This window comes from Pristiophorus japonicus, chromosome 4 (genome assembly GCF_044704955.1).
Source record: "Pristiophorus japonicus isolate sPriJap1 chromosome 4, sPriJap1.hap1, whole genome shotgun sequence".
NCBI classification, from domain to species: domain Eukaryota; kingdom Metazoa; phylum Chordata; class Chondrichthyes; family Pristiophoridae; genus Pristiophorus; species Pristiophorus japonicus.
This window is the reverse complement of record NC_091980.1, coordinates 251,388,406-251,412,875: the sequence shown is the minus strand read 5'-3', so window position 1 is coordinate 251,412,875 and position 24,470 is coordinate 251,388,406. Positions and strand designations below refer to the sequence as shown.

Below are 24,470 nucleotides of genomic sequence, written 5' to 3'. Positions count from 1 at the left end.
GACCTACAAACTTGCTTGCTGCTAAAATGATTTGCACTTTAAATATCATTTTGGGAAGCATTTGCAGAGAATGAATATCAAACTAAGAAAATAGTAGAAGGACATCACTCCAATATTAAAGTGAGTTTGTCAAACTTTATTTAACAAGTTAAAAATTCTGTACAAAAAAGTAAGCTTGCTTTAAGTTCACCGAGCAGTGAGACCTCAGCGGAATACAAAGGGTAAGTTAAATGTGATGTTTAGTTTCACCAGTTCCTCCTTGAGGTGCAGTTTTTTTCATTTGTTCTGGGATGTGGGCATCGCTGGCAGCATTTATTGCCCATCACTAATTGCCCTCAAGATGGTGGTGAGCCATCTTCTTGAATCGCTGCAGTCTGTGTGGTGAAGGTACTTCCACAGTGCTGTCAGGGAAGGACTTCCAGGATTTTGACACAGCAGAGATGAAGGAATGACGATATATTTTCAAGTCAGGATGGTGTATAACTTAGAGGGGAACCTGCAGGTGATGGTGTTCCCATGTGTCTGATGCCCTTGTCTAGGTGGTAGGTTACGGGTTTGGGAGTTGCTGACATGCATCTTTTAGATTGTACACACTGCAGGCATGGTGTGACTCTTTAATATGGTGGATGGGTGCCAATCAAGCGGGCTGCTTTGTCCTGGATGGTTGAGCTTCATGAGTGTTGTTGGAGCTGAACTCAAATTAGGCAAGTGGAGAGTATTCCATCACATTCCTAACTTGTGCCTTGTAGATCGTGGAAAGGCTTTGGGGAGTCAAGAGGTGAGACACTCCATAGAATGCCCAGCCTCTGACCCACTCTTGTTGCCACAGTATTTATGTGGCTGGTCCAGTTAAGTTTCTGGTCAATGGTGACCCTCCCAGGATGTTGACGGTGGGGGATACAGCGATGGCAACGCTGTTGAATGTCAAGGGGTGGTGGTTAGACTCCCGCTAGTTGGAGATGGTCACTGCCTGGCACTTGTGTGACACAAATGGTACTTGTCATTTATCAGCCCAAGCCTGAATGTTGTCCAGGTCTTGCTGCACGCAGGTATGGACTGCTTCATTTTCTGAGTTGCAGCAAATGAAACTGAACACTGTATAATCAGCAGCAAACATCCCCACTTCGGACCTTATGATGGAGGGAAGGTTATTGATGAAGCAGCTGAAGATGGTTGGGCCTAGGACACTGCTCTGAGGAACTCCGAACACAATCTTCTGGGGTTGAGATGATTGACCTCCAACAGCCACAACTATCTTCCTTTGTGCTAGATATGACTCTAGCCAGTGGAGAGTTCACCCCCTCACCCACACAATTCCCATTGATTCCAATTTTACTCTGGCTCCTTGATGCCACACTCAGTCAAATGCTGCCTTGATGTCAAGGGCAATCACTCTCACCTCTGGAATTCAGCTCCATTGTCCATGTTTGGTCCAAGGCTGTAATGAGGTCTGGAGCCGAGTGGTCCTGGCGGAACCCAAACGGAGCATCGGTGAGCAGGTTATTGGTGAGTAGGTGCCACTTGATAGCATGTTAATGACACCTTCCATCACTCTGCTGATAACTGAGAGTAGACTGATGGAGGCAGTAATTGGCCGGATTGGATTTGTCCTGCTTTTTGTGGACAGGACATACCTGGGCAGTTTTCCACATTGCTGAGTAGAGCCAGTGCTGTAGCTGTACTGGAACAGCTTGACCAGAGCGAAGCTCGTTCTGGAGCAGAAGTCTTCAGCACGATAACCGGGATGCTGTATCATGGAGTGAATCAAATTGGCTGAAGACTGGCTTCTGTGATAGTGAGGACTTCAGAAGGAGGCAGATATGGATTATCCACTCGGCACATCTGGCTGAAGACAGTTGTAAACACTTCAGCCTTGTGTTTTGCAATCGCGTACTGGGCTCTGCCATCATTGAAGATGGGGATATTCATGGCGTCTCCTCCTACCCCCATCAGTTGTTTAATTGTCCACCATCACTCACGACTGGATGAGAGGACGGCAGAGCTTTGATCTCATCCATTAGCTCTGTATATAGCATGCTGTTTCCGCTGTTAAACATGCATGATTGGTGAGGACGAAGTCAAGTAGGTTCTTCCCTCGTTTTGGTTCTCCCACCGCTTGCCGCAGGTCCAGTCTGGCAACTATGACTTGGCCAGCTTAGTCGGTAGTGGTGCTTCCGAGCCACTCAGGGCGATAGACGTTGAAGTCCCCCACCAAGAGTACATTCCGTTCCCTTGCTACTCTCAGTGCTTCTTCTAAGTGATGTTCAACATGGAGGAGTGCTGATTCATCAGCTGAGTGAGGGAGCTAGGTGATGATCAGCAGGATGGTTTCCTTGCCCATGGGATCCAGAGTCAATGTTGATGAGTCCCAGGGCCACCCGCCCAACTGTATACCACTGTGCTGCCACCTCTGATGGGTCAGTCCTGCCTGAGAAACAGGACACACAAGAGGGGTCTGGGACATTGGCTGAAAGGTATGATTCTGTGAGTACGACTAGGTCAGGCTGTTGCTTGATTAGTCTGTGGGACAGCTCTCCCAATTTTGACACAAGTCTCCAGATGTTAGTGAGGAGGACTTTGCCAGATCAACTGGGCTGGGTGCCATCATCATCATCATAGGCAGTCCCTCAAATCAAGGATGACTTGCTTCCACATCAAAAAGTTCACAGGTGTTTCAATGAAGGACCTAAAATTCCAGGTCCCGAACTACATCCTGAAGGATGGAAGATGCCAGTGTGTGAATTTAAAAAAAAAACGTATGGTGACCGTGGCACACCAGCCACAACACGGACTTAACAGAGCTAGGTCTTGGTCCAGTAGGAAGGATTAAACAAGGTGACTGGAGACCAGCTCTGCTACACGGGCCTAGTGCGCACACGTATCACAGTGTGAAACAGAAACATAGAAAATAGGTGCAGGAGTAGGCCATTCGGCCCTTCGAGCCTGCACCACCATTCAATATGATCATGGCTGGTCATGCAACTTCAGTACCCCATTCCTGCTTTCTCTCCATACCCCTTGATCCCTTTAGCTGTAAGGGCCACATCTAACTCCCTTTTGAATATAACTAACGAACTGGCCTCAACAACTTTGTGGTAGAGAATTCCACATGCTCACAATTCTCAGTGAAGACGTTTCTCCTCAGTTCGGTCCCAAATGGCTTACCCCTTATCCTTAGACTGTGACCCCTGGTTCTGGACTTCCCCAACATCGGGAACATTCTTCCTGCATCGAACCTGTCCAATCCCGTCAGAATTTTATATGTTTCTATGGAGATCCCCTCTTTCTTCTAAATTCCAGTGAATACAAGCCGTGTCGATCCAGTCTTTCTTCATATGTCAGTCCTGTCAGTCTGGTGAACCTTCGCTGCACTCCCTCAATAGCAAGAATGTCCTTCCTCAGATTAGGAGATGAAAACTGCACACAATACTCGGTGTGGTCTCACCAAGGCCCTGTACAACTGCAGCAAGATCTCCCTGCTCCTATACTCAAATCCTCTCGCTATGAAGGCCAACATGCCATTTGCCTTCTTCTCCGCCTGCTGTACCTGCATGCCAACTTTCAATGACTAATGTACCGTCAGGTCTTGTGCACCTCCCCTTTTGCCAGTCTGTCACCAGATAATATTCTGCCTTCCTGTTTTTGTCACCAAAGTGGATAACCTCACTTTTATCTACATTATACTGCATCTGCCAAGCATTTGCCCACTCACCTAACCTGCAGCCTCTTAGCATCCTCCTCGCAGCTCACACTGCCACCCAGCTGAGCATCATCTGCAAACTTGGAGATATTACATTCAATTCCTTCGTCTAAATCGTTAATGTATATTGTAAATAGCTGGAGTCCCAGCACTGAACCTTGCAAAACCCACTAGTCACTGCCTGCCATTCTGAAAAGGACTCGTTTATTCCGACTATTTGCTTCCTGTCTGCCAACCAGCTCTCTATCCACATCAATACATTACCCCCAATACCATGTGCTTTAATTATGCACACCAATCTCTTGTGGACCTTGTCAAAAGCCTTTTGAAAGTCCAAATATACCACATCCATTGGTTCTCCCTTGTCCACTCTACTAGTTACATCCTCAAAAAATTCTAGAAGAATTGTCAAGTATGATTTCCCTTTCATAAATCCATGTTGACTTGATCTGATCTTGTCACTGCTTTCCAAATGCGATTACATCTTTAATAATTGATTCCAACATTTTCCCCACGACCGATGTCATAGAATTCCCTGTTTTCTCTCCCTCCTTTTTTAAAAAGTGGGGTTACATTAACTACCCTCCAATCCATAGGAACTGATCCAGAGTCTATAGAATGTTGGAAAATGACCAACAATGCATCCACTATTTCTAGGGCCACTTCCTTAAGTACTCTGGGATGCAGACTATCAGCCCTGGGGATTTAACGGCCTTCAATCCCATCAATTTCCCTAACACAATTTCCTGACCAATAAGGATTTCCTTCAGTTCCTCCTTCTCGCTAGACCCTTGGTCCCCTATTATTTTCGGGAGGTTATTCGTGTCTTCCTTAGTGAAGACAGAACCAAAGTATTTGATCAATTGGTCTGCCATTTCCTTGTTCCCCATTATGAATTTACCTGATTCTGACAAGTGACCTACATTAGTCTTCACTAATCTTTGTCTTCACATATCTATAGAAGCATTTGCAGTCAGTTTTTATGTTCCCTGCAAGCTTACTCTCATACTCTATTTTCGCCCTCCTAATTAAACCCTTAGTCCTCCTATGCTGGATTCTAAATTTCTCCGAGTCCTCAGGTTTGCTGCTTTTTCTGGACAAATTATATACCTCTTCCTTGGATTTAACACTATCCCTAATTTCCCTTGTGAGGGATAGTGTTAAGCCACCTTAGCCTTTTTATTTTTATGCCAGACAGGGATGTACAATTGTTGTAGTTCATCCATGTGATCTTTAAATGTCTGTCATTGCCTATCCACCGTCAGCTCCTTAAGAATCATTCGCCAGTCTACCTTAGCCAATTCACATCTCATACCATCGAAGTTACCTTTTTTTTTTTTTAAGTTCAGGACCCTAGTCTTGGAATTAACTGTGTCAACTCTCCATCTTAAATGAAGACCATATTATGGTCACTCTTCCCCAAGGGGCCTCGCACGACCAGATTGCTAATTAATCCTCTCTCATTACACAACACCCAGTCTAGGATGGCCTGTTCTCCATTTGGTTCCTTGACATATTGGTCCAGAAAACCATCCCTCATACACTCCAGGAAATCCTCCTCCACAGTACTGCCACCAGTTTGGTTAGCCCAATCTATATGTAGATTAAAGTCATCCATGATAACTGCGGTATCCTTATTGCATGCATCCCTAATTTCCTGTCTGATGCCATCCCCAACCTCCCTACTACTGTTTGTGGTCTGTACACAACTCCCACTAATGTTTTCTGTCCTTTGGTGTTTCGCAGCTCTACCCATATAGATTTCACATCATCCAAGCTAATGTCCTTCCTTACTATTGCGTTAATCTCCTCTTTAACCAGTAACGCTATCCCACCTCTTTTTCCTTCCTGCCTATCCTTCCTGAATACTGAATATCCCTGGATGTTGAGTTCCCAGTCTTGGTTACCCTGGAGCCATGTCTCCGTATTCCTAATTACATCATATCCGTTAACAGCTATCTGCGCAGTTAATTGATCCATCTTATTACGAATGCTCCTCGCATTGAGACTCTCAGCCTTCAGGCTTGTTTTTTTTTAAATAAACACTCTTTGCCCTTTTAGAATTATGTTGTAATGTGGCCCTTTTTGATTTCTCTGCCCTCCACTCTTGCTTTTCTCTTTCCTACCTTTTGCTTCTGCCCCTTTTTACTTCCCTCTGCCTCCCCGTGTAGATTCCCATCCCCCTGCCATATTAGTTTAAACCCTCCCCAACAGCACTAGCAAACACTCCGCCTAGGACATCGGTTCCGGTTCTGCCCAGGTGCAGACTGTCCAGTTTGTACGAGTCCCACCTCCCCCAGAACTGGTTCCAATGTCCCAGGAATTTGAATCCCTCCCCCCCCCCCCCGCCCAGTGTGGGATGGCCCGTGCTGCCTCTGGGCCCTCGCCTCTTCTGGGCCCCAAACTCATGCCTCTCCTGGGCCACGATCACGTCCCTCTACAATCTCTTGCCGCTCCTTCGCCCCGGCCTCACCACTCCTGCTGTATCTGCTCCCGCTCCAATCACCGACCTGCACCTTGGTGACGTCCCTTTTCACTGCTGTTGTTCTCCTGCTCCAGTATGTGCTGCTTCCTGGAGTGGTGTGCTGCCACGCTGCTCCTTCTACTCCGATGGTGCTCGCAGGCCGGGGGCCACGCAGACTGCTGGGCTAGGCCGCTACGCTGCTCCTTCCATTCCCCGGCCTGCTCCAATGGTGCTCCCAGGTGGGCTGGGTGTACCGTTGTCGTGTCCGAAGCCAGTGCCCAGATCGATGCCGGGTGGTCCGTCCAGTTTTTAAATTATTGTTTCTCATAGCGGTTTGACACAACTGAGTGGTTAGGCCGCTTTCAGAGGATAGTTAAGAGTCAACCACATTGCTGCAGGCCTGGAGTGACAGATCGGCCAGACCAAGTAAGGACGGCAGATTTCCTTCCCTAAAAGACATTAGTAAACCAGATGGGTTTTTAACAACAGTCCGATAGTTTCATGGTCACCATTACGGATACTTTTTAATTAACTGAATTTAACTGCCCCAGCTGGCATGACGGGATTTGAACTCACGTCTCCGATTCATTCGTCCAAGCCTCTGGATTACACACCCAGTAACATAACCACTAGGTTGGTCTAATATCATATTTGAAGGGTTAAATCACTACTGTGCTTGTGATTGATTGACTACAGATTGTGCTTGATTTTACTAAACTTTTAAGTGAAAACAGTATATTTTAGTGTGTGGGAAAATAGCTAAAACCCAGAATGTATAGTAGCCAAAGGTTGCATGAGGTAGTGGATGCGATGAGTGCCTGGGATGACCACATGCTGGAAGGGTCTCCAACTGCTTGCCCTTAAAGTTTCTGAGCTTGAGACGCTGAGGGCACCGTATCACATACGAGAGTCTGAAAGATTTCTCAAACACACATTTGAGGAAGTTGTCACCTTACAAGCAGAGGAAGTCACAAGGTGACCATCCATTAAGACAAAAAAAGACAACACGAGCAGTCCAGGGATAGAGAGTGTTGAATTGACCAGTGCTGAAAAACTACGACAAAGACAGCAACTCAGAGGAGTGCAACACAGGCAATGCAATGACATCTTGGACCAATTGGTTGCAAAGTGGTATGGAATGCAGAGCCACAGTCGTAATATGGAATTCCATAAACCAGTGGAATAGGTGGGTGTTTTTTTTTGCCCACAGCTGAGAGTCCTAAATGGTGTGTTGCCTCCCACACGCAAGGGTAAAGGATACCAGAGTGTCAGTATAAAAATGTTTGAGGGGGGGGGAAGGGGAACGGTGAGAAGCTGTGGTTCATTAAAGCTCTGAAAGGAATTTCACGAATTAAGAGATAGATTAAAGAACAGGATTTTAAGAGCAGGACTTTAAGAGTAATAAAGTCAAGATTCCTCCAGATGCCATGGGCTAGTCAGTATAGGAATACTAAGACAAGAGAGATAAATGCATAGCTAAAAAGATGGTATAGGAGGGACGGTTTGAGATTCATGGGACATTGAGGCCAGTTCTATAACAAGGCTAGGATCAATTTCCTCATTGGATATTAATTAATGATGCAAGGGAGAGTTTATATTAATCGAGAGTGAATGGGAAGAACAAACAAGACAAAGCAGAGAGCAACGCAAAGGGAAAGAGGTCCAACAAGGATGAGAGAATAATAGGAAAATAACAGCAAGTCCAAAGGAGGAGCCTGAAAAATGAGTAAAAGTTCCAAAGAGACAGACAGTTTTGCATTATTTATATGTACATGTACAAAGTATTTTGAATAAAATTGGTGAACTAGAGGCACAGATTATTATGATAGAAGATATGCAATTATATCAATAGAGATGTGCCTTCATCTAGGGCAGGAGATTAAGCTAAACATTCCTAATTACAAATATTCAGGAAGAATAGAATAGGAAAGAGAGAGAACAGGTGGCAGCATTAATCAAAGATTCGATTACAGCTCTAGAATGCAATGGTGAAAATTCAAAATCTATTTGGTAAGAAAAAAAGAGTTATGGAATACGAAACTCCTCTTTTGAAAATTGGAAAGGAAATAGAGAAAAACATATGTAATTAGAAAAGAAATGCAGAACCAACAGGGCAATACGATTACAAAAGCGAAATATTGTGGTTGCTGGAAATCTGAAATAAAAACACAAAATTCTGGAAATACACAGGTCAGGCAGCATCTGTGGAGAGAGAGAGAAACAGAGTTAATGTGAACTCAGTTTTTCTTCCCACAGATACTGCCTGACCTGCTGAGTATTTCCAGCATTTTCTGTTTTTTCTAATAGGGAAATAAGTGATTTCAATTATTCAAAGATAGAGACAGACGTAAAAGGCGGCAAAGAAGGGGTGGGATTGCTGTTGCTTTCTAGATTAGTATGTTTTTAGCCAACAAGGTGGGAGATGAGCCTGGATCTAGTTGATGGGGAACATCTACAAAACAGTAACCATAACAGTTAGGTTTAACAGAAAAACTGAAAAGCAGAGGGAAGTCAAAATGAAAGCTTTCTGACGAGGCAAAAGGATATTTCAGTAAGATTAAATAAAATTGGAAACCAAACTTTGCAGATAAGATACTGGATGAACAAATGGAAACTTTCAAAAGAGCTAAATATAGGGTACTAACTAGATACAGTCCTAGAAGTAAAGAGATGCAGCAAAAGCTGGAGCTCCTTGAGCAAGTAGAGAAATTAAAATGAAAATGAGAGATATAACAAAAAATACTGTTAATATGAGAAACAGGAAGCATAGTACAGAAACTACAGGGGATCAAAAACATTTGAAAGGCTAAGAAGAGGCAAGAAGACAGACTGGCAGGGAACATAAAGGGAAAGAGTAAAGGGTCTATAGACCAGTTAGCCTAACATCTGTGGTTGGGAAGATAAAAACATAATAGGAGCAGTAGGCCATTCGGCCCCTCGAGCCTGCTCCGCCATTGAATAAGATCATAGCTGATCTGATCATGGACTCAGCTCCACATCCCCGCCCGCTCCGCATAACCCCTTATTGTTTAAGAAACTGTCTATCTCTGTCTTAAATTTATTCAATGTCCCAGCTTCCACAGCTCTGAGGCAGTGAATTCCACAGATTTACAACCCTCAGAAGAAATTTCTCCTCATCAGTTTTAAATGGGCGTGTATTTGAACTTCTAGAAGGCATTTGACAAGGTGCCACATAAAAGGTTACTGCACAAGATAAAAATTCATGGGGTTGGGGGTAATATATTAGCAGGGACAGAGGATTGGCCAACGAACAGAAAAGAGAGAGTAGGGATAAATGGTTCATTCTCTGGTTGGCAACTAGTAACTAGTGGAGTGCCGCAGGGATCAGTGCTGGGACCCCAACTATTTACAATCTATATTAATGACTTGGAAGAAGGGACTGAGTGTAACGTAGCCAAGTTTGCTGACGATACAAAAATGGGAGGAAAAGCAATGTGTGAGGAGGACACACAAAAATCTGCAAAAGGACATAGACAGGCTAAGTGAGTGGGCAAAAATTTGGCAGATGGAGTATAATGTTGGAAAGTGTGAGGTCATGCACTTTGGCAAAAAAAAAATCAAAGAGCAAGTTATTGTTTAAATGGAGAAAGATTGCAGAGTGCTGCAGTACAGTGGGACCTGGGGGTACTTGTGCATGAAACACAAAAGGCTAGTATGCAGGTACAGCAAGTGATCAGGAAGGCCAATGGTATCTTGGCCTTTATTGCAAAGGGAATGGAGTATAAAAGCAGGGAAGTCTTTCTACAGTTGTACAGTGTATTGGTGAGGCCACACCTGGAATACTGCATGCAGTTTTGGTTTCCAGATTTACAAAAGGATATACTTGCTTTGGAGGCAGTTCAGAGAAGGTTCATCCAGAGATGAGGGGGTTGACTTATGAGCAGAGGTTGAGTCTCTGCTCATTGGAATTCAGAAGAATGAGAGGTGATCTTATCGAAACGTATAAGATGATGAGGGGGCTTGACAAGGTGGATGCAGAGCGGATGTTTCCACTGATGGGGGAGACTAGAACTAGAGGGCATAATCTTAGAATAAGGGGCCGCCCATTTAAAATTGAGATGAGGAGAAATTTCTTCTGAGGGTTGTAAATCTGTGGAATTCGCTGCCTCAGAGAGCTGTGGAAACTGGGTCATTGAATAAATTTAAGACAGAATTAGACAGTTTCTTAAACGATAAGGGAATAAGGGGTTATGGAAAACAGGCAGGGAAGTGGAGCTGAGTCCATGATCGGATCAGCCTTGATCGTATTAAATGGCAGAGCAGGCACGAGGGGCCGTATGCCCTACTCCTGCTCCTATTTCTTATGTTCTTATAAACACAAAAGATTTAAAAAGGGCACAGATTATTAGAGATGAAAAATAAATTGAGAATGAAGGAATAATGGAGATACCAATAAGAATTTTGCTTTAACTTTTATAAAAGTTTGAGGGAGTGGGAATGAAAGGTCACAAGGAGGAGGAGGTGGTAGAGCAATTAGATAGGATAACTAGATAAGGACTGAATATTGAAAAAGGTTGCTGCAAATTTAAAAAGTGGAAAGAGCACCAGTCCCCAACAGCATTCATTAAAGAGTTTTGAGGAAAGTCAGAGAGGAAACAGCGGATGCTCTGGCCACAATCTTTCAAACAGCCTTGCATATAGAAGTTGTGCCGGATGACTTAGAATCATAGGCCCCAAGTTTCCACATGATTTGCTCCTGATTTTTAGGAGCAACTGGTGGAGAACGGAGTATCTTAGAAATCTGAATTCTCCACATTTAAGTTTTCTGCAGTTCTAGTCAGGTAGAACAGTTTCACTTTTGAACAGAATTTATTTTTCAAAAGGGGGCGTGTCCGGCCACTGACGCCTGATTTGAAAGTTTCCACAGTGAAAACATGCTCCATTCTAAGTTAGTTTGGAGTAAGTGAAGATTTTTGTAGGCTTGAAAAAACCTTGTCCTACACATTAAAAAATCAGGCGCAGGTTACAAATTAGGCGTCGGGAACGAGGTGGGGGTAAGGGAAGTCATTAAATTCTACAATAAATCCTTAGTTATACTTATACAAATATTATACAAATAAATCCAACCTGAATAAAAATTTATAAGCAAAGAAAAGATTAAATAAACCATGTTCCTACCTGTGTGAAAGTGCTTCAGGCAGGCCTTTCAGGCAGCGGTTTGCCGTCGGGCCCGACCAACGGCAGGAGGGAGGAGGGGGGAAGGGAGGGAGAAAGCTGCAGGAAGCCTCAGTACTTGAGGCAGCCGTTTGCCGTCGGGACCGACGGACGGCAGGGGGAGAAAGCTGCAAGAAGCCTCAGTGCTGATCATGGAAGGGCAATGTGGTTTTATTAAAAAAATTTTAAAATTGAACAGCTACAAAGAATTTGAATAGTCTCAAACAAGTGCATGTGTCCCATTTATCACAGTCTATCTTTAATTACAGAATGCACTCCCTCACCCTCACACACAGAAATATCAAGAAAATTAAAATGCAAGCCTTTGCAAGGGTTCAATAAACAAATTTTTACTTTTTCTGCAGCACTTTTTAAAATGGCAGAGTGCCAATGTTTACTTCAGACTGCGCATGCGCGAACGCTCCAACGCGCACGCGCAGGGTTGCCGGCACGAAAAAAACTCATTTAAATTCTACACGCCCCCTCCTACTTACAAATTCGGCATGAGCGGTAGGCTCCGCCCCCTGTGCGCCGCGCCAAGCAGACATCGAGCTGCAAAGCGCTCGAGAATAGCACGTTTTTTTTTCAGGTGCCGTTTTCAGCGCGAAAAACGGGCGCCCAGCTCGGAGGGGCACCTGTTTTGCCGCGTGTGGAAACTTGGGGCCATAGGGCCCAAGTTTCGGCCTCAGTTGCTCCTGATTTTTTGGAGCAACTGATGTAGAACGGATTATCTTAGAAATTCAAATTCTCAGCATTTAGTTTGCTCCAGTTCTAGTCAGTTAGAACAGTTTCACTTTGGAACAGAATTTTTTTTTCCCAAAGGGGGGCGTGTCCGGCCACTTACGCCTGTTTTCAAAGTTTCGGCAGTGAAAACCTACTCCAAACTAACTTTGAATGGTGAAAGTGAAGATTTTTGTATGCTCGAAAAAACCTTGTCTACACTTTAGAAAATCAGGCGTAGGGAATGGGGGGCGCGGTTTAAAGGGAAGTTTACAAACATTAAACACTTCAGTTTTACAAATAAATAGCCATCATCAATAATAAATGATAAAAACATCAATAAATCAACCAATAAATCAATCAAAAAAAAATTAATAAGAAAGAATTTTTTTTTTTTAAATCAATAAATAAAACATTTTCTACTTACTGACTGCAGCACCGGGAGCCCTCCAACAGTGTGCTGGGATGCCCCCCCGCCACCCGTGTGTCTGTCAGTGTCTCTATCTCTCACAGCGAGGACGAGGAAGGGGGGGAGGAGAAAGAAGGAGGAAGGGGGGGAGGAGAAAGAAGGAGGAAGGGGGGGAGGAGAAAGAAGGAGGAAGGGGGGGAGGAGAAAGAAGGAGGAAGGGGGGGAGGAGAAAGAAGGAGGAAGGGGGGGAGGAGAAAGAAGGAGGAAGGGGGGAGGAGAAAGAAGGAGGAAGGGGGGGAGGAGAAAGAAGGAGGAAGGGGGGGAGGAGAAAGAAGGAGGAAGGGGGGGGGGGAGAAAGAAGGAGGAAGGGGGGGAGGAGAAAGAAGGAGGAAGGGGGGAGGAGAAAGAAGGAGGAAGGGGGGGGAGGAGAAAGAAGGAGGAAGGGGGGGAGGAGAAAGAAGGAGGAAGGGGGGGAGGAGAAAGAAGGAGGAAGGGGGGGAGGAGAAAGAAGGAGGAAGGGGGGAGGAGAAAGAAGGAGGAAGGGGGGGAGGAGAAAGAAGGAGGAAGGGGGGGAGGAGAAAGAAGGAGGAAGGGGGGGAGGAGAAAGAAGGAGGAAGGGGGGGAGGAGAAAGAAGGAGGAAGGGGGGGAGGAGAAAGAAGGAGGAAGGGGGGGAGGAGAAAGAAGGAGGAAGGGGGGGAGGAGAAAGAAGGAGGAAGGGGGGGAGGAGAAAGAAGGAGGAAGGGGGGGAGGAGAAAGAAGGAGGAAGGGGGGGAGGAGAAAGAAGGAGGAAGGGGGGGAGGAGAAAGAAGGAGGAAGGGGGGGAGGAGAAAGAAGGAGGAAAGGGGGGGAGGAGAAAGAAGGAGGAAGGGGGGAGGAGAAAGAAGGAGGAAGGGGGGGAGGAGAAAGAAGGAGGAAGGGGGGAGGAGAAAGAAGGAGGAAGGGGGGGAGGAGAAAGAAGGAGGAAGGGGGGGAGGAGAAAGAAGGAGGAAGGGGGGAGGAGAAAGAAGGAGGAAGGGGGGGAGGAGAAAGAAGGAGGAAGGGGGGGAGGAGAAAGAAGGAGGAGGGGGGGAGGAGAAAGAAGGAGGAAGGGGGGGAGGAGAAGAAGGAGGAAGGGGGGGAGGAGAAAGAAGGAGGAAGGGGGGGGAGGAGAAAGAAGGAGGAAGGGGGGAGGAGAAAGAAGGAGGAAGGGGGGGGAGAAAGAAGGAGGAAGGGGGGGGAGAAAGAAGGAGGAAGGGGGGGGAGAAGAAGGAGGAAGGGGGGGAGAAGAAGGAGGAAGGGGGGGAGAAGAAGGAGGAAGGGGGGGAGAAGAAGGAGGAAGGGGGGGAGAAGAAGGAGGAAGGGGGGGAGAAGAAGGAGGAAGGGGGGGGAGAAGAAGGAGGAGGGGGGGGAGAAGAAGGAGGAAGGGGGGGGGAGAAGAAGGAGGAAGGGGGGGGGAGAAGAAGGAGGAAGGGGGGGGAGAAGAAGGAGGAAGGGGGGGAGAAGAAGGAGGAAGGGGGGGGAGAAGAAGGAGGAAGGGGGGGGAGAAGAAGGAGGAAGGGCGGGGGAGAAGAAGGAGGAAGGGGGGGGAGAAGAAGGAGGAAGGGGGGAGAGAAGAAGGAGGAAGGGGGGAGAGAAGAAGGAGGAAGGGGGAGAGAAGAAGGAGGAAGGGGGAGAGAAGAAGGAGGAAGGGGGGAGAGAAGAAGGAGGAAGGGGGAGAGAAGAAGGAGGAAGGGGGGAGAGAAGAAGAGGAAGGGGGGAGAGAAGAAGGAGGAAGGGGGGGAGAGAAGAAGGAGGAAGGGGGGAGAGAAGAAGGAGGAAGGGGGGGAGAGAGAAGGGGAAGGGGGGGAGAAGAAGGAGGAAGGGGGGGAGAAGAAGGAGGAAGGGGGGAGAAGAAGGAGGCAGGGGGGGAGAAGAAGGAGGAAGGGGGGGGAGAAGAAGGAGGAAGGGGGGGGAAGAAGGAGGAAGGGGGGAGAGAAGAAGGAGGAAGGGGGAGAGAAGAAGGAGGAAGGGGGGAGAGAAGAGGAGGAAGGGGGGGAGAGAAGAAGGAGGAAGGGGGGAGAGAAGAAGGAGGAAGGGGGGAGAAGAAGGAGGAAGGGGGGGAGAAGAAGGAGGAAGGGGGGGAGAAGAAGGAGGAAGGGGGGGAGAAGAAGGAGGAAGGGGGGGGAGAAGAAGGAGGAAGGGGGGGAGAAGAAGGAGGAAGGGGGGGAGAAGAAGGAGGAAGGGGGGAGAAGAAGGAGGAAGGGGGGGAGAAGAAGGAGGAAGGGGGGGAGAAGAAGGAGGAAGGGGGGGGAGAAGAAGGAGGAAGGGGGGGAGAAGAAGGAGGAAGGGGGGGAGAAGAAGGAGGAAGGGGGGAGAAGAAGGAGGAAGGGGGGGAGAAGGAGGAAGGGGGGGGAGAAGAAGGAGGAAGGAGGGGAGAAGGAGGAAAGGGGGGGAGAAGAAGGAGGAAGGGGGGGAGAAGAAGGAGGAAGGGGGGAGAAGAAGGAGGAAGGGGGGGGGAGAAAGAAGGAGGAAGGGGGGGAGAAGAAGGAGGAAGGGGGGGAGAAGAAGGAGGAAGGGGGAAGAAGGAGAGAGGAGGAAGGGGGGAGAAGAAGGAGGAAGGGGGGGAGAAGAAGGAGGGAAGGGGGGAGAAGAAGGAGGAAGGGGGGGAGTAGAAGGAGGAAGGGGGGGAGAAGAAGGAGGAAGGGGGGGAGAAGAAGGAGGAAGGGGGGGAGAAGAAGGAGGAAGGGGGGGGAGAAGAAGGAGGAAGGGGGGGGAGAAGAAGGAGGAAGGGGGGGGGGGGAGAAGGAGGAAGGGGGGGGGGGAGAAGGAGGAAGGGGGGGGGGGAGAAGGAGGAAGGGGGGGGGGAGAAGGAGGAAGGGGGGGGGGGAGAAGAAGGAGGAAGGGGGGGGGGGAGAAGAAGGAGGAAGGGGGGGGGGGGAGAAGAAGGAGGAAGGGGGGGGGGGAGAAGAAGGAGGAAGGGGGGGGGAGAAGAAGGAGGAAGGGGGGGGGAGAAGAAGGAGGAAGGGGGGAGAAGAAGGAGGAAGGGGGGGGGAGAAGAAGAGGAAGGGGGGGGAGAAGAAGGAGGAAGGGGGGGAGAAGAAGGAGGAAGGGGGGGAGAAGAAGGAGGAAGGGGGGGAGAAGAAGGAGGAAGGGGGGGGAGAAGAAGGAGGAAGGGGGGGGAGAAGAAGGAGGAAGGGGGGGGAGAAGAAGGAGGAAGGGGGGGGAGAAGAAGGAGGAAGGGGGGGGAGAAGAAGGAGGAAGGGGGGGGAGAAGAAGGAGGAAGGGGGGGGAGAAGAAGGAGGAAGGGGGGAGTAATGGGGAAGGGGGGGGGGGGGGGAACTGAACGGGCCGGGCCCAAGAGGAGAAGCGGGGGGAGGCGAAGGAGGTCGGGTCGGTTCTTGTCGGGGGCGGGGGTTGGGAGGTCAGGTTGGGTCCGGATGGGTGGGAGGTCAGTTCGGTTCGGGTCGGGTCGGTCAGGTTGGGTGGGGGTGGGAGCGCGGGTCGGGTCCAGTCCGGAGGGCCGGGTCCGGGGGGCCGGAGAAGCGGGAGTCGGGTCGGGAGGAAGCAGGAGCTGGGCGTGGGAGGCAGCCTTATGCATGCAGCCCCAGTGAGGCCATTCGGCCAGGGCTAGGGGCTGCGTGCTTCGGACCCCTCCCACACAGTTTTGGGCGCCCGGAGCTACTGCACATGCGCACCCACTGTAGCACGCATGTGCAGAGGTCCCGGCACTGTTTTCAGCGCAGGGACCAAGCTCCGCCCCCCACAGCTCGTGCTGCGCCGCGCCCGGCTCCAGAGGACCAGCAGGGAGCCGGAGAATCTGTAAGTTTTTTTTAGGCGCACTTTGTGGCGTGATAAACGGGCGTCCAGGTCGGGGCACGACCCGAAACTTGGGCCCATAGATTCTTACAGCACAGAAGGAGGCCATTCGGCCTGTGTTTGCTCTTTGAAAGAACTGTCCAATTTAGTCCCACACAACCCTGCAAATTGGTTCTCTTCAAGTACATGTTCAATTGTCTTTTGAAAGTTCCGATGGAATCTGATTCCACCACCCTTTCAGGCAGTGCGTTCCAGATGATCTTAACTCTGAATAAATTTCCATCTAGTTGTTTTGCCAATTTTAAAAAATCTATCACCTCTGGTTATCAACCCATCTGCTGGAGGAAACTATTTCTCCCTACTTGCTCGATCAAAACCACTCATAACTTATGAATACCCTGTACCTCTATTAGGTCTCTATGTTTGGAGATCAATCTCTGCTTCTCCAATCTCTCCACATAACTTATGTCATTCATCCACGTGATCATCCTGGTAAATCTCCTCTGTACCCTCTCCAAGGCTTTGACATCCTTCTTAAAGTGTGGTGCCCAGAATTGTACACAATACTCCAGCCGAGACCGAACCAGAGATTTGTAAAGGTTTAGCAAAGCCAAGTATCCCATGTGGTTTCTTAATCATCTCATCAACTTGCCCTGCCACCTTCAAAGATTTGTGAATATGCACCCTCAGGGTCCCTCTATTCTTGCACCCCCTCAAAATAGTAACATTTAGATTATACTTTCTCTCTAGGTTGTTTCTCCCCAAGTGTTTCACTTCACACTTATCAGCATTAAAATGCTTCTGCCATGTGTCTGTGCATTTCACCAGGGTTCCAGCAGGGCGACGAGGCGGAGGCAGCCGATAACTCCAACATCAAGGAGAAAGATTATATTGGTGAGTACCCTGCACGAATTGTATTTTTTAAAAGTTATGTTCGGAGACCAGGGAAGGAGGATTTTGACTGGCTGCGCTCTGCGCATGCGCCACCTGGCAGCCACCGAATGGAGCCGGACGAGAGGTGGTGCCGGATAAGGAAATCCCAGATAAGAGGGGTTCAACCTGTATATGGATTTTCAAGCAACTACAGGAGGACATAGATAGGTTAGATTAGACAGAGCTGTTGGATGAAATTTAATGCTGAGATGAATTTTTCCTCAGCCTGACCTAACCTAACTGAATTTTTTGAGAAGGTAACCAGGAGGGTCGATGAGGGTAGTGCATACGATGTAGTGTATATGGACTTTAGCAAAGCTTTTGATAAGGTCCCACATGGTAGACTGGTCAAGAAGGTTAAAGCCCATGGGATCCAGGGAAAAGTGGCAAGTTGGATCCAAAATTCGCTTGGAGGTAGGAAGCAAAGGGTAATGGTTGATGGATGTTTTTGTGACTGGAAGAATGTTTCCAGTGGGGTACCGCAGGGCTCAATACTGGGTTCCTTGCTTTTTGTGGTATATGTCAACGATTTAGATTTGAATATAGGGAGTATGATTAAGAAGTTTGCAGACAACACTAAAATTGGCTGTGTGGTTGATAATGAAGAAAATCATGGGCTGCAGGAGGATATCAATCTACTGGTCAGGTGGGCAGAGCAGTGGCAAATGGAATTTAATTCAGAGAAGTGTGAAATGATGCACTTTGGGAGGGCTAATAAAGAAAGGGTTTACACATTAAGCGGTAAGCCACTTAATAGTGTAGATGAACAAAGGGGCCTTGGAGTGCTTGTCCACAGATCCCTGAAAGTAGGTCAGGTGGAGAAGGTGGTTAAGAAGGCATACGGAATGCTCGCCTTTATTGGCCGAGGCATAGAATATAAGAGCAGGGAGATTATGCTTAAATTGTATAATACTTTGGTTAGGCCACAGCTGGAGTACTGCGTGCAGTTCTGGTCAGCGTATTATAGGAAGGACATGATTGCACTAGAGAGGGGGCAGAGGAGATTTAATAGGATGCTGCCTGGAATGGAGAATCTTAGTTATGAGGACAGATTGAATAGGCTGGGTTTGTTCTCACTGGAACAGAGGAGGTTGAGCGGTGACCTCATTGAGGTGTACAAAATAGAGGGGCCTGGACATGGTGGATAGTAAGGGCCTATTTCAATTGGTGGAGTGGTCTATTATGAGGGGGCATAGTTTTAAGATGGGTAGTGGAAGGTTTAGAGGGGATTTGGGGGGTGGGGGTTTTTTTTAAAAAATTTTTACGCAGAGCGTTGTGAGGATCTGGAACTCGCTGCCTGCAAGAGTGGTGGATGCAGAAACTGTCACCACTTTTAAGAGGTGGTTGGATGGGCACTTAAAGTGCAGTAACCTGCAGGGTTACGGACCTAGGGCTGGTAATTGGGATTCGACTGGATGACCTTTTGTTGGTCAACGCAGTATTAATGGTAAGTCCTGCAGGGAATCGAATACAGCCAGGGTGATCTCCTGGACTAGTTTCGATCGCCTGGATGGGTCGGAGAGGAATTTTCCCAGATTTTTTCTCCCTAAATTGACCTGGGTTTTTAATCTGGTTTTTGCCTCTCCCAGGAGATCACATGGCTCCGGTTGGGGTGGAGTGTGGAATGTTTTAGTATAAGGGGTGTTGCAGTTGTGTGAGGCAAACTGGTTGGGCTGGGTGCTCTTTGCCTTTCCGTCATTGTTCATTGGTTTATATGTAACCTTCAGGGCTGCTGACCAAGGGTCGTGCGGCTCTTTGTCGGCCGGCGTGGACAAGATGGGCCGAAATGACCTCCTTCTGCGCTGTAATTTTCTATGTTTCTATGTTTCTATATACAAGGCCATACTTTTTGGCAGAAAGGAGAAGACATATACATTGAATGGTAAAGCTTTAACAAGGAGAGGAGTAAAGAGACTTAAGGGTTCAAATACACAAACCTTTAGAAGTAGGAGGACAATTTGATAAAGCTGTAAAGAAAAAACATGGGATTTAGATTTTATAAAAGGGGTAAGAGAGTAAAAAAGCTGCAATAACGCTAAAGCCATACAAAGCACTGATTGGACTACATTGAGAATATCATGTCCAGTGTTGGAAGCCCTCCTTTAGGAAAGGATGTCAAGGTTGTGGAGAAGATAGACGAGATTTATTAAAATGATAGCATACAACAGTTTTATGGCTAAACTAGAGAAATTGGGTCTCTGTTCACCACAAAAGAGATCTGACACAGATATTTGAAAACAATGGGTTTGGATAGGTAAATAGGGAAAACCGATGTCTATGGGTTGGTGAGTTAGTGACTAGAGAACATAAATTTAAGTTCATCACCTGTAGAATGAAGGGAGAAGTTTAGAGGTTTTAAAAAAAATAAAATGCATAAAGTTGTTAGGAAACAGAAACAATGTGGAAGCAGAATTCACAATTCATTTTAAAAGGAAAAAGTGGATAAATATTTTGAAAATGAAAAAATTTTAAAAAAGGTAGAGAAAGGGACCAGGTGGCGAGCTCTTCGAGAGCTGGCACAGACTTGATCAGTCCCTTCCTGTGTTGTATATTCTAGGTTATTGTCAATGTCCTGAAATACTATGAATTCATCATTTTTACTAATATCTTAATTGATTAATCCTTGAAAAGTAAACTTTATTTGAAATTAAGAATACTCACAAAGATTGCCATTGATAATTTTACTGTAGTCCACCTGTCCTCGCATAGCTCGTATCTTCTTCAGCTTTGCCTCCTGGCTCTCCATACGTTCTTTTAGTTTTTGTAATTTGTCACTTTCTGAAATGGACTGCTGTTGGCGTCTCTCTTGTTGTTTCAGATAACGCAAACGCTGCTCCTTTGGGGGGAAAAAAGGGTAATTATCCTATTTAGCTTTTTGATACATTATAAATTATCCAAATGCCAAAGTAAAGTGCAATGTTTAGGGGAAATGTATCTCATGTCAGAGCACTATTAATGGCAAGGAGAACTTTTTGCCAGAGAGCTATACTACTCTCGGATAGCAAAAATGCATCTGTGTGCTTATATTTCCCTCTCAAGCCCCAATTCTCTTCTGATTCCAGCAAATCACAGGGAGGTATAGTTCACAGATCGTGGTGTCATTTGCATACCTCACCCAAGTGACCATTCTACAGATTGAAACCTGGGCCATGAGTAAGGATATAATATGCTGGTCTTCACAATAGAGTCCAACCCTGCTTTCACCAGCCATCTATACATGTACAAGATTCACTGTATAACCTCAAACCAGGGAACTCTAATCTTTCTCTGTGGGCTAGAATTTCCACTCCATTTCCGCCGGTTTTCTCAGCGGTACTGCTCGTTTTCGGCGGAAAAACACCCGGCGAAAATTTCCACTCTATTTGAGTTCTGCCGGTGGTTTTGAAATATCGCTGGGGAGCGAACCGCCGGCGTGCACCACTGAAAAAAAACACTACTGCCCAAGTTTGGGCTCAGCGGTGACCTGTAAGTAAGATTGAAAAAAACACCCACAAAAAGCAGCTGGGTGATAGGTAAGTAGCCCTGCAAAGAAAGGTAAGTTAGTGTTTTTTTTTTTAATAGTTCTTTTAAAATTCTTTTACAGTGATTAAGTTAAAAAGGGTCTTGAGAATGTTTCCTTTTTTTTTATTGTTTGTTTCTTGGAAAAAATTGCGTGTGTGTTTCCCCCTCCCTAGGCCCAACCGCAGTCTAAATTTGAGCAAGTACCGCCCATTTTGATTAAGAACTGCCCAATTTGTCCAGGATCGTGTTTAACCACCGAGAAGCTGCATGCAAGATCCATTTTTCCGCCCGGCAGTATTTTTTTCCTTTTTTAGTGCAATTTTTTGCCAGCATTAATTTACAAATATTAGCGATCTTTTGGGCGGCAATCCAGCGGTGGCAGGTTTTATGGAAATTCTAGCCCAATGCCTTTTTTCTAGCCAAGGAACATTGAGATCAGCTGTAATAACGCCACTGCCACCCCACCTGTAATCACCCAAGTCAGTAAAGGCCAGGGATCAAGTCCATCACTTTCTTCATCTATATAGCAGTTATACACTAGTCCATCTTTGATTGCTTTGTGTAAAAACATTACAGATGATAATTTTGTTGCACTAGATTGGATATCCGATTCATGAATGTATGCTATTTTCTGAATGACCTCAAAAGTTAATAGTTACCTACGAAGTTTTAGCAAAGTCCATGTGTTTGGCAAATTTATCATTGTTAAACATTTAACTTGCAAAGAAAAGGAGGAATGTAGTATTTTAGAGCATGTCATATAATTGCATACATATCTAGCTTACTCGTGGGGGTAATGCTATCATTCATTTAGTAAGATCCTGGCTGGGATATGGATGATCAGTGTGATTATATCCTGCTGTGATCTGAACAGGAATAAAGACAGACAGAGTGATTTTGCGAAAAGGAATTATTTGACTTTGATTTTGTCCAAACCCACTTCTGCACAGCATTGACATGAATAAATTACTGACAGCGGGTTCCACTCTTTACTTTCTGTTGCTAATAGACAGCTACAATGCAGCTTTTCCCACCACCAGTCTCCTTGCAAAGTGTCCAAGCTACTTTAAAATGTCTCCTCCTAGATTTAGCAGTTTCCTACAGTAAACAAGAAGTTCCTATGTGGAAATCTGTGTTCTGCTGATAAGAATTTCCACATGAAATAACTCAATAAACTTCCCTAATTATAGTGGTTTCTTTCTCACCAGGATGAATTCTTTACCAACTCTGAGTACCGCTTTAGGATTAGTGTTGCGACCTTTATGAAGCAGTATCTTAATTGGTGTCAAAGGGAATTTCTTGTTCAGTCTTTACATCGAATTACACAATGTATAGCACAGAAACAGGCCATTTGACCCAACCAGTCCATGCCAGCGTTTATGCTCCACTCAGCCTGGTCCCTTCTTTCCCTTTCTAACTCTATCAGCATAACCCTCTATTCCCTTCTCCCTCATATGCTTATCTAGCCTCCCCTTAAATGCATCTATAGTATTTGCCTCAACCACTCCCTGTGGTAGTAAGTTTCACTTTCTCACCACTCTCTGGGTAAAGAAGTTTCTTCTGAATTCCCCATTTGATTTCTTGGTGACTATCTTACATTAATGGCTTCTAATTTTGCTCTTCCCCACAAGTGGAAACACTCTCTGCATCTACTCAAATAAAATTTTTCATTCTTTTTAATACCTCTATTAAGGTCACCCCTCAGCATTCTCTTTTAAAGAGAAAGGAGCCCCAGCCTGTTCAACCTTCCCTGATAATTATAACCTCGTATTTCTGGTACCATTCTTGTAAATCTTTTTTGCACCCTCTCCAATGCCTCGATATCCTTTTTATAATATGGCAACCAGAACTGTACACAGTACTCCAAGTGTGGTCTAACCAAGGTTTGATACAAGTTTAGCGTAACTTCTCTACAGTGTCAGCTGGGGCTCATTGGGTAGCACTTGCGCCCGAGTCCGAAGGTTGTGGGTTCAAGTCCCACTCCAGGGACTTGAGGCCCCCCCCAAAATGTAGGCCGACACTCCAGTGCAGTGCTGAGGGAGCACTGCACCGTCGGAGGTGCCGTCTTTCGGATCAGATGTTAAACTGAGGCCCCGTCTGCTCTCTCAAGTGGACCTAAAAGATCCCATGGCACTATTTCAAAGAAGAGCAAGGAAGTTATCCCTGATGTCCTGGCCAATATTTATCCCTCAATCAACATTACAAAAAGACAGATTATCTGGTCATTATCACACTGCTGTTTGTGCGAGCTTGCTTGTGCGCAAATTGGCTGCCGCGTTTCCTATATTACAACAGTGACTAACTCCAAAAGTACTTCATGGGTCCGGTGATCGTGAAAGGAGCAATATAAATGCAAGTCTTTCTTTCTTGCTTTTCAATTCTCTCTCTCTAGAAATAAACCAGAGTGCTTGGTTTGCTTTTATTTTTAAATTTAGAAAAAAAAAGGCCTCATTAACATGTGTCGCTATTTTTAGATTTGTGTAGTTGTACTCAGACATCCCTTTGTTCCTCCATCCCATTTAGATTCTTGTTTTCCAAGTAATATGTGACCACCTTAGTGGCAGAAATTCCAGCCTCCCGGGTCGATACTGAGTGTCTACAGACCCGGGAAGGCATCGCAAAAGCTGGTTTTCAACGCAGGATTCAACGCAAGATTGCAGGATTTACCCATATCTTGCCCAGCAAATGTCCTAAAACTCTTGCACCTGATAGGCTATGTGCCTGCTTTTATCAGGCGCAAGAGTTTTAAAATACACAAACATTTTAAAATATTATAAAAACACATTGTTAAAACCCTCCCCACTATGGTAAGTTTATTTTAAACCATAATTTAACTTAAAAAACCATGTTTAAAGTCAGAAAAATATGTTTCTTTAAATACATAAATAACTAATTTAAATTAATAAAAATGTGGTGTATTTTTTTCTATTTTTTATTATTGGTTGCGTGTGTTTTAGGGGCTGTTTCTCATTCATAATAAATGGGAACTCCAATTATGATGAATGAGAACATACTATACATGATTGGCTGCCCAGAGCCATGTGACTCCAGCTCCAGCACTGTGCACATCTTAACGTGCATGCGCTGCGACGGGCAGTCAGTGGAGGCCTCAGGACCGGGAACTCATGTGTGTGCAGCAGGATAAGGTAAATGCGCATATATATATTTTCTTTAAATAACCTTTTTTACCTGATCGCCCGCAGGAAGCAGCCGACCGGGATTTCTGGACCAATATTTTTCTTACCAAAATGTAAGAGCTCACACTTATCGGTGCTGAAATTCATTTACCAATTATATGCCTATTCTGCATTTTTATTAATATATTCTTGTACTTTGTTGCTGTCCTCCTCAGTATTGACTAGCCCCTCCTCCTCGTCCAACAATTTGGTGTCATCCACAAATTTCTTTTGATTCCAAAGTTTAAATTGTTAATATAAATTGTGAACAGTGCTCCCAGCACTGATTCTTATGGGACCCCACTTTCTACTTTCTGCCACTTTAAATAACTACTCATCTGCCACACTCTCTTTGTCTTGCAGCTGGCAAGCCAGCTTTTAAATTAAAGATACCACACATGCGCAAAATTTTGAATGGGCCACGCAACCTGTTAAAGGGGTTGCATGGTGCCCCCCCAAAAAATTACAGGCAACACTTTTTTAAAAAAAAAGACAAATTGTTAAATGTGTAATAGTGCCATTGCTGCCTCTTCCCTAGAATCTTTTGAAATGCGTGGATGTAATCCATCTGTACCAGGGGTTTTATCCTCTGAATTTGATTAGTTTATTTAATATTT

At 46.0% G+C, this 24,470-nt stretch overlaps 1 protein-coding gene across 15 annotated transcripts in view; it reads right to left on the bottom strand.

The window, feature by feature from the left end:
- Positions 1–24,470, bottom strand: part of ppp1r13bb (protein phosphatase 1, regulatory subunit 13Bb) — a 148,859-nt gene that overhangs the window by 39,675 nt on the left and 84,714 nt on the right. For 8 of the 15 annotated variants that reach the window (XM_070879291.1, XM_070879292.1, XM_070879294.1 and 5 more), the window contains one exon: positions 19,838–20,012. In XM_070879291.1, coding sequence (XP_070735392.1) covers positions 19,838–20,012 — 175 coding nt within the window. Of the gene's footprint in view, positions 1–19,113; positions 19,144–19,837; positions 20,013–24,470 lie in introns of all 15 variants that reach the window. The other 7 variants (XM_070879296.1, XM_070879287.1, XM_070879301.1 and 4 more) reach the window with 1 other exon arrangement.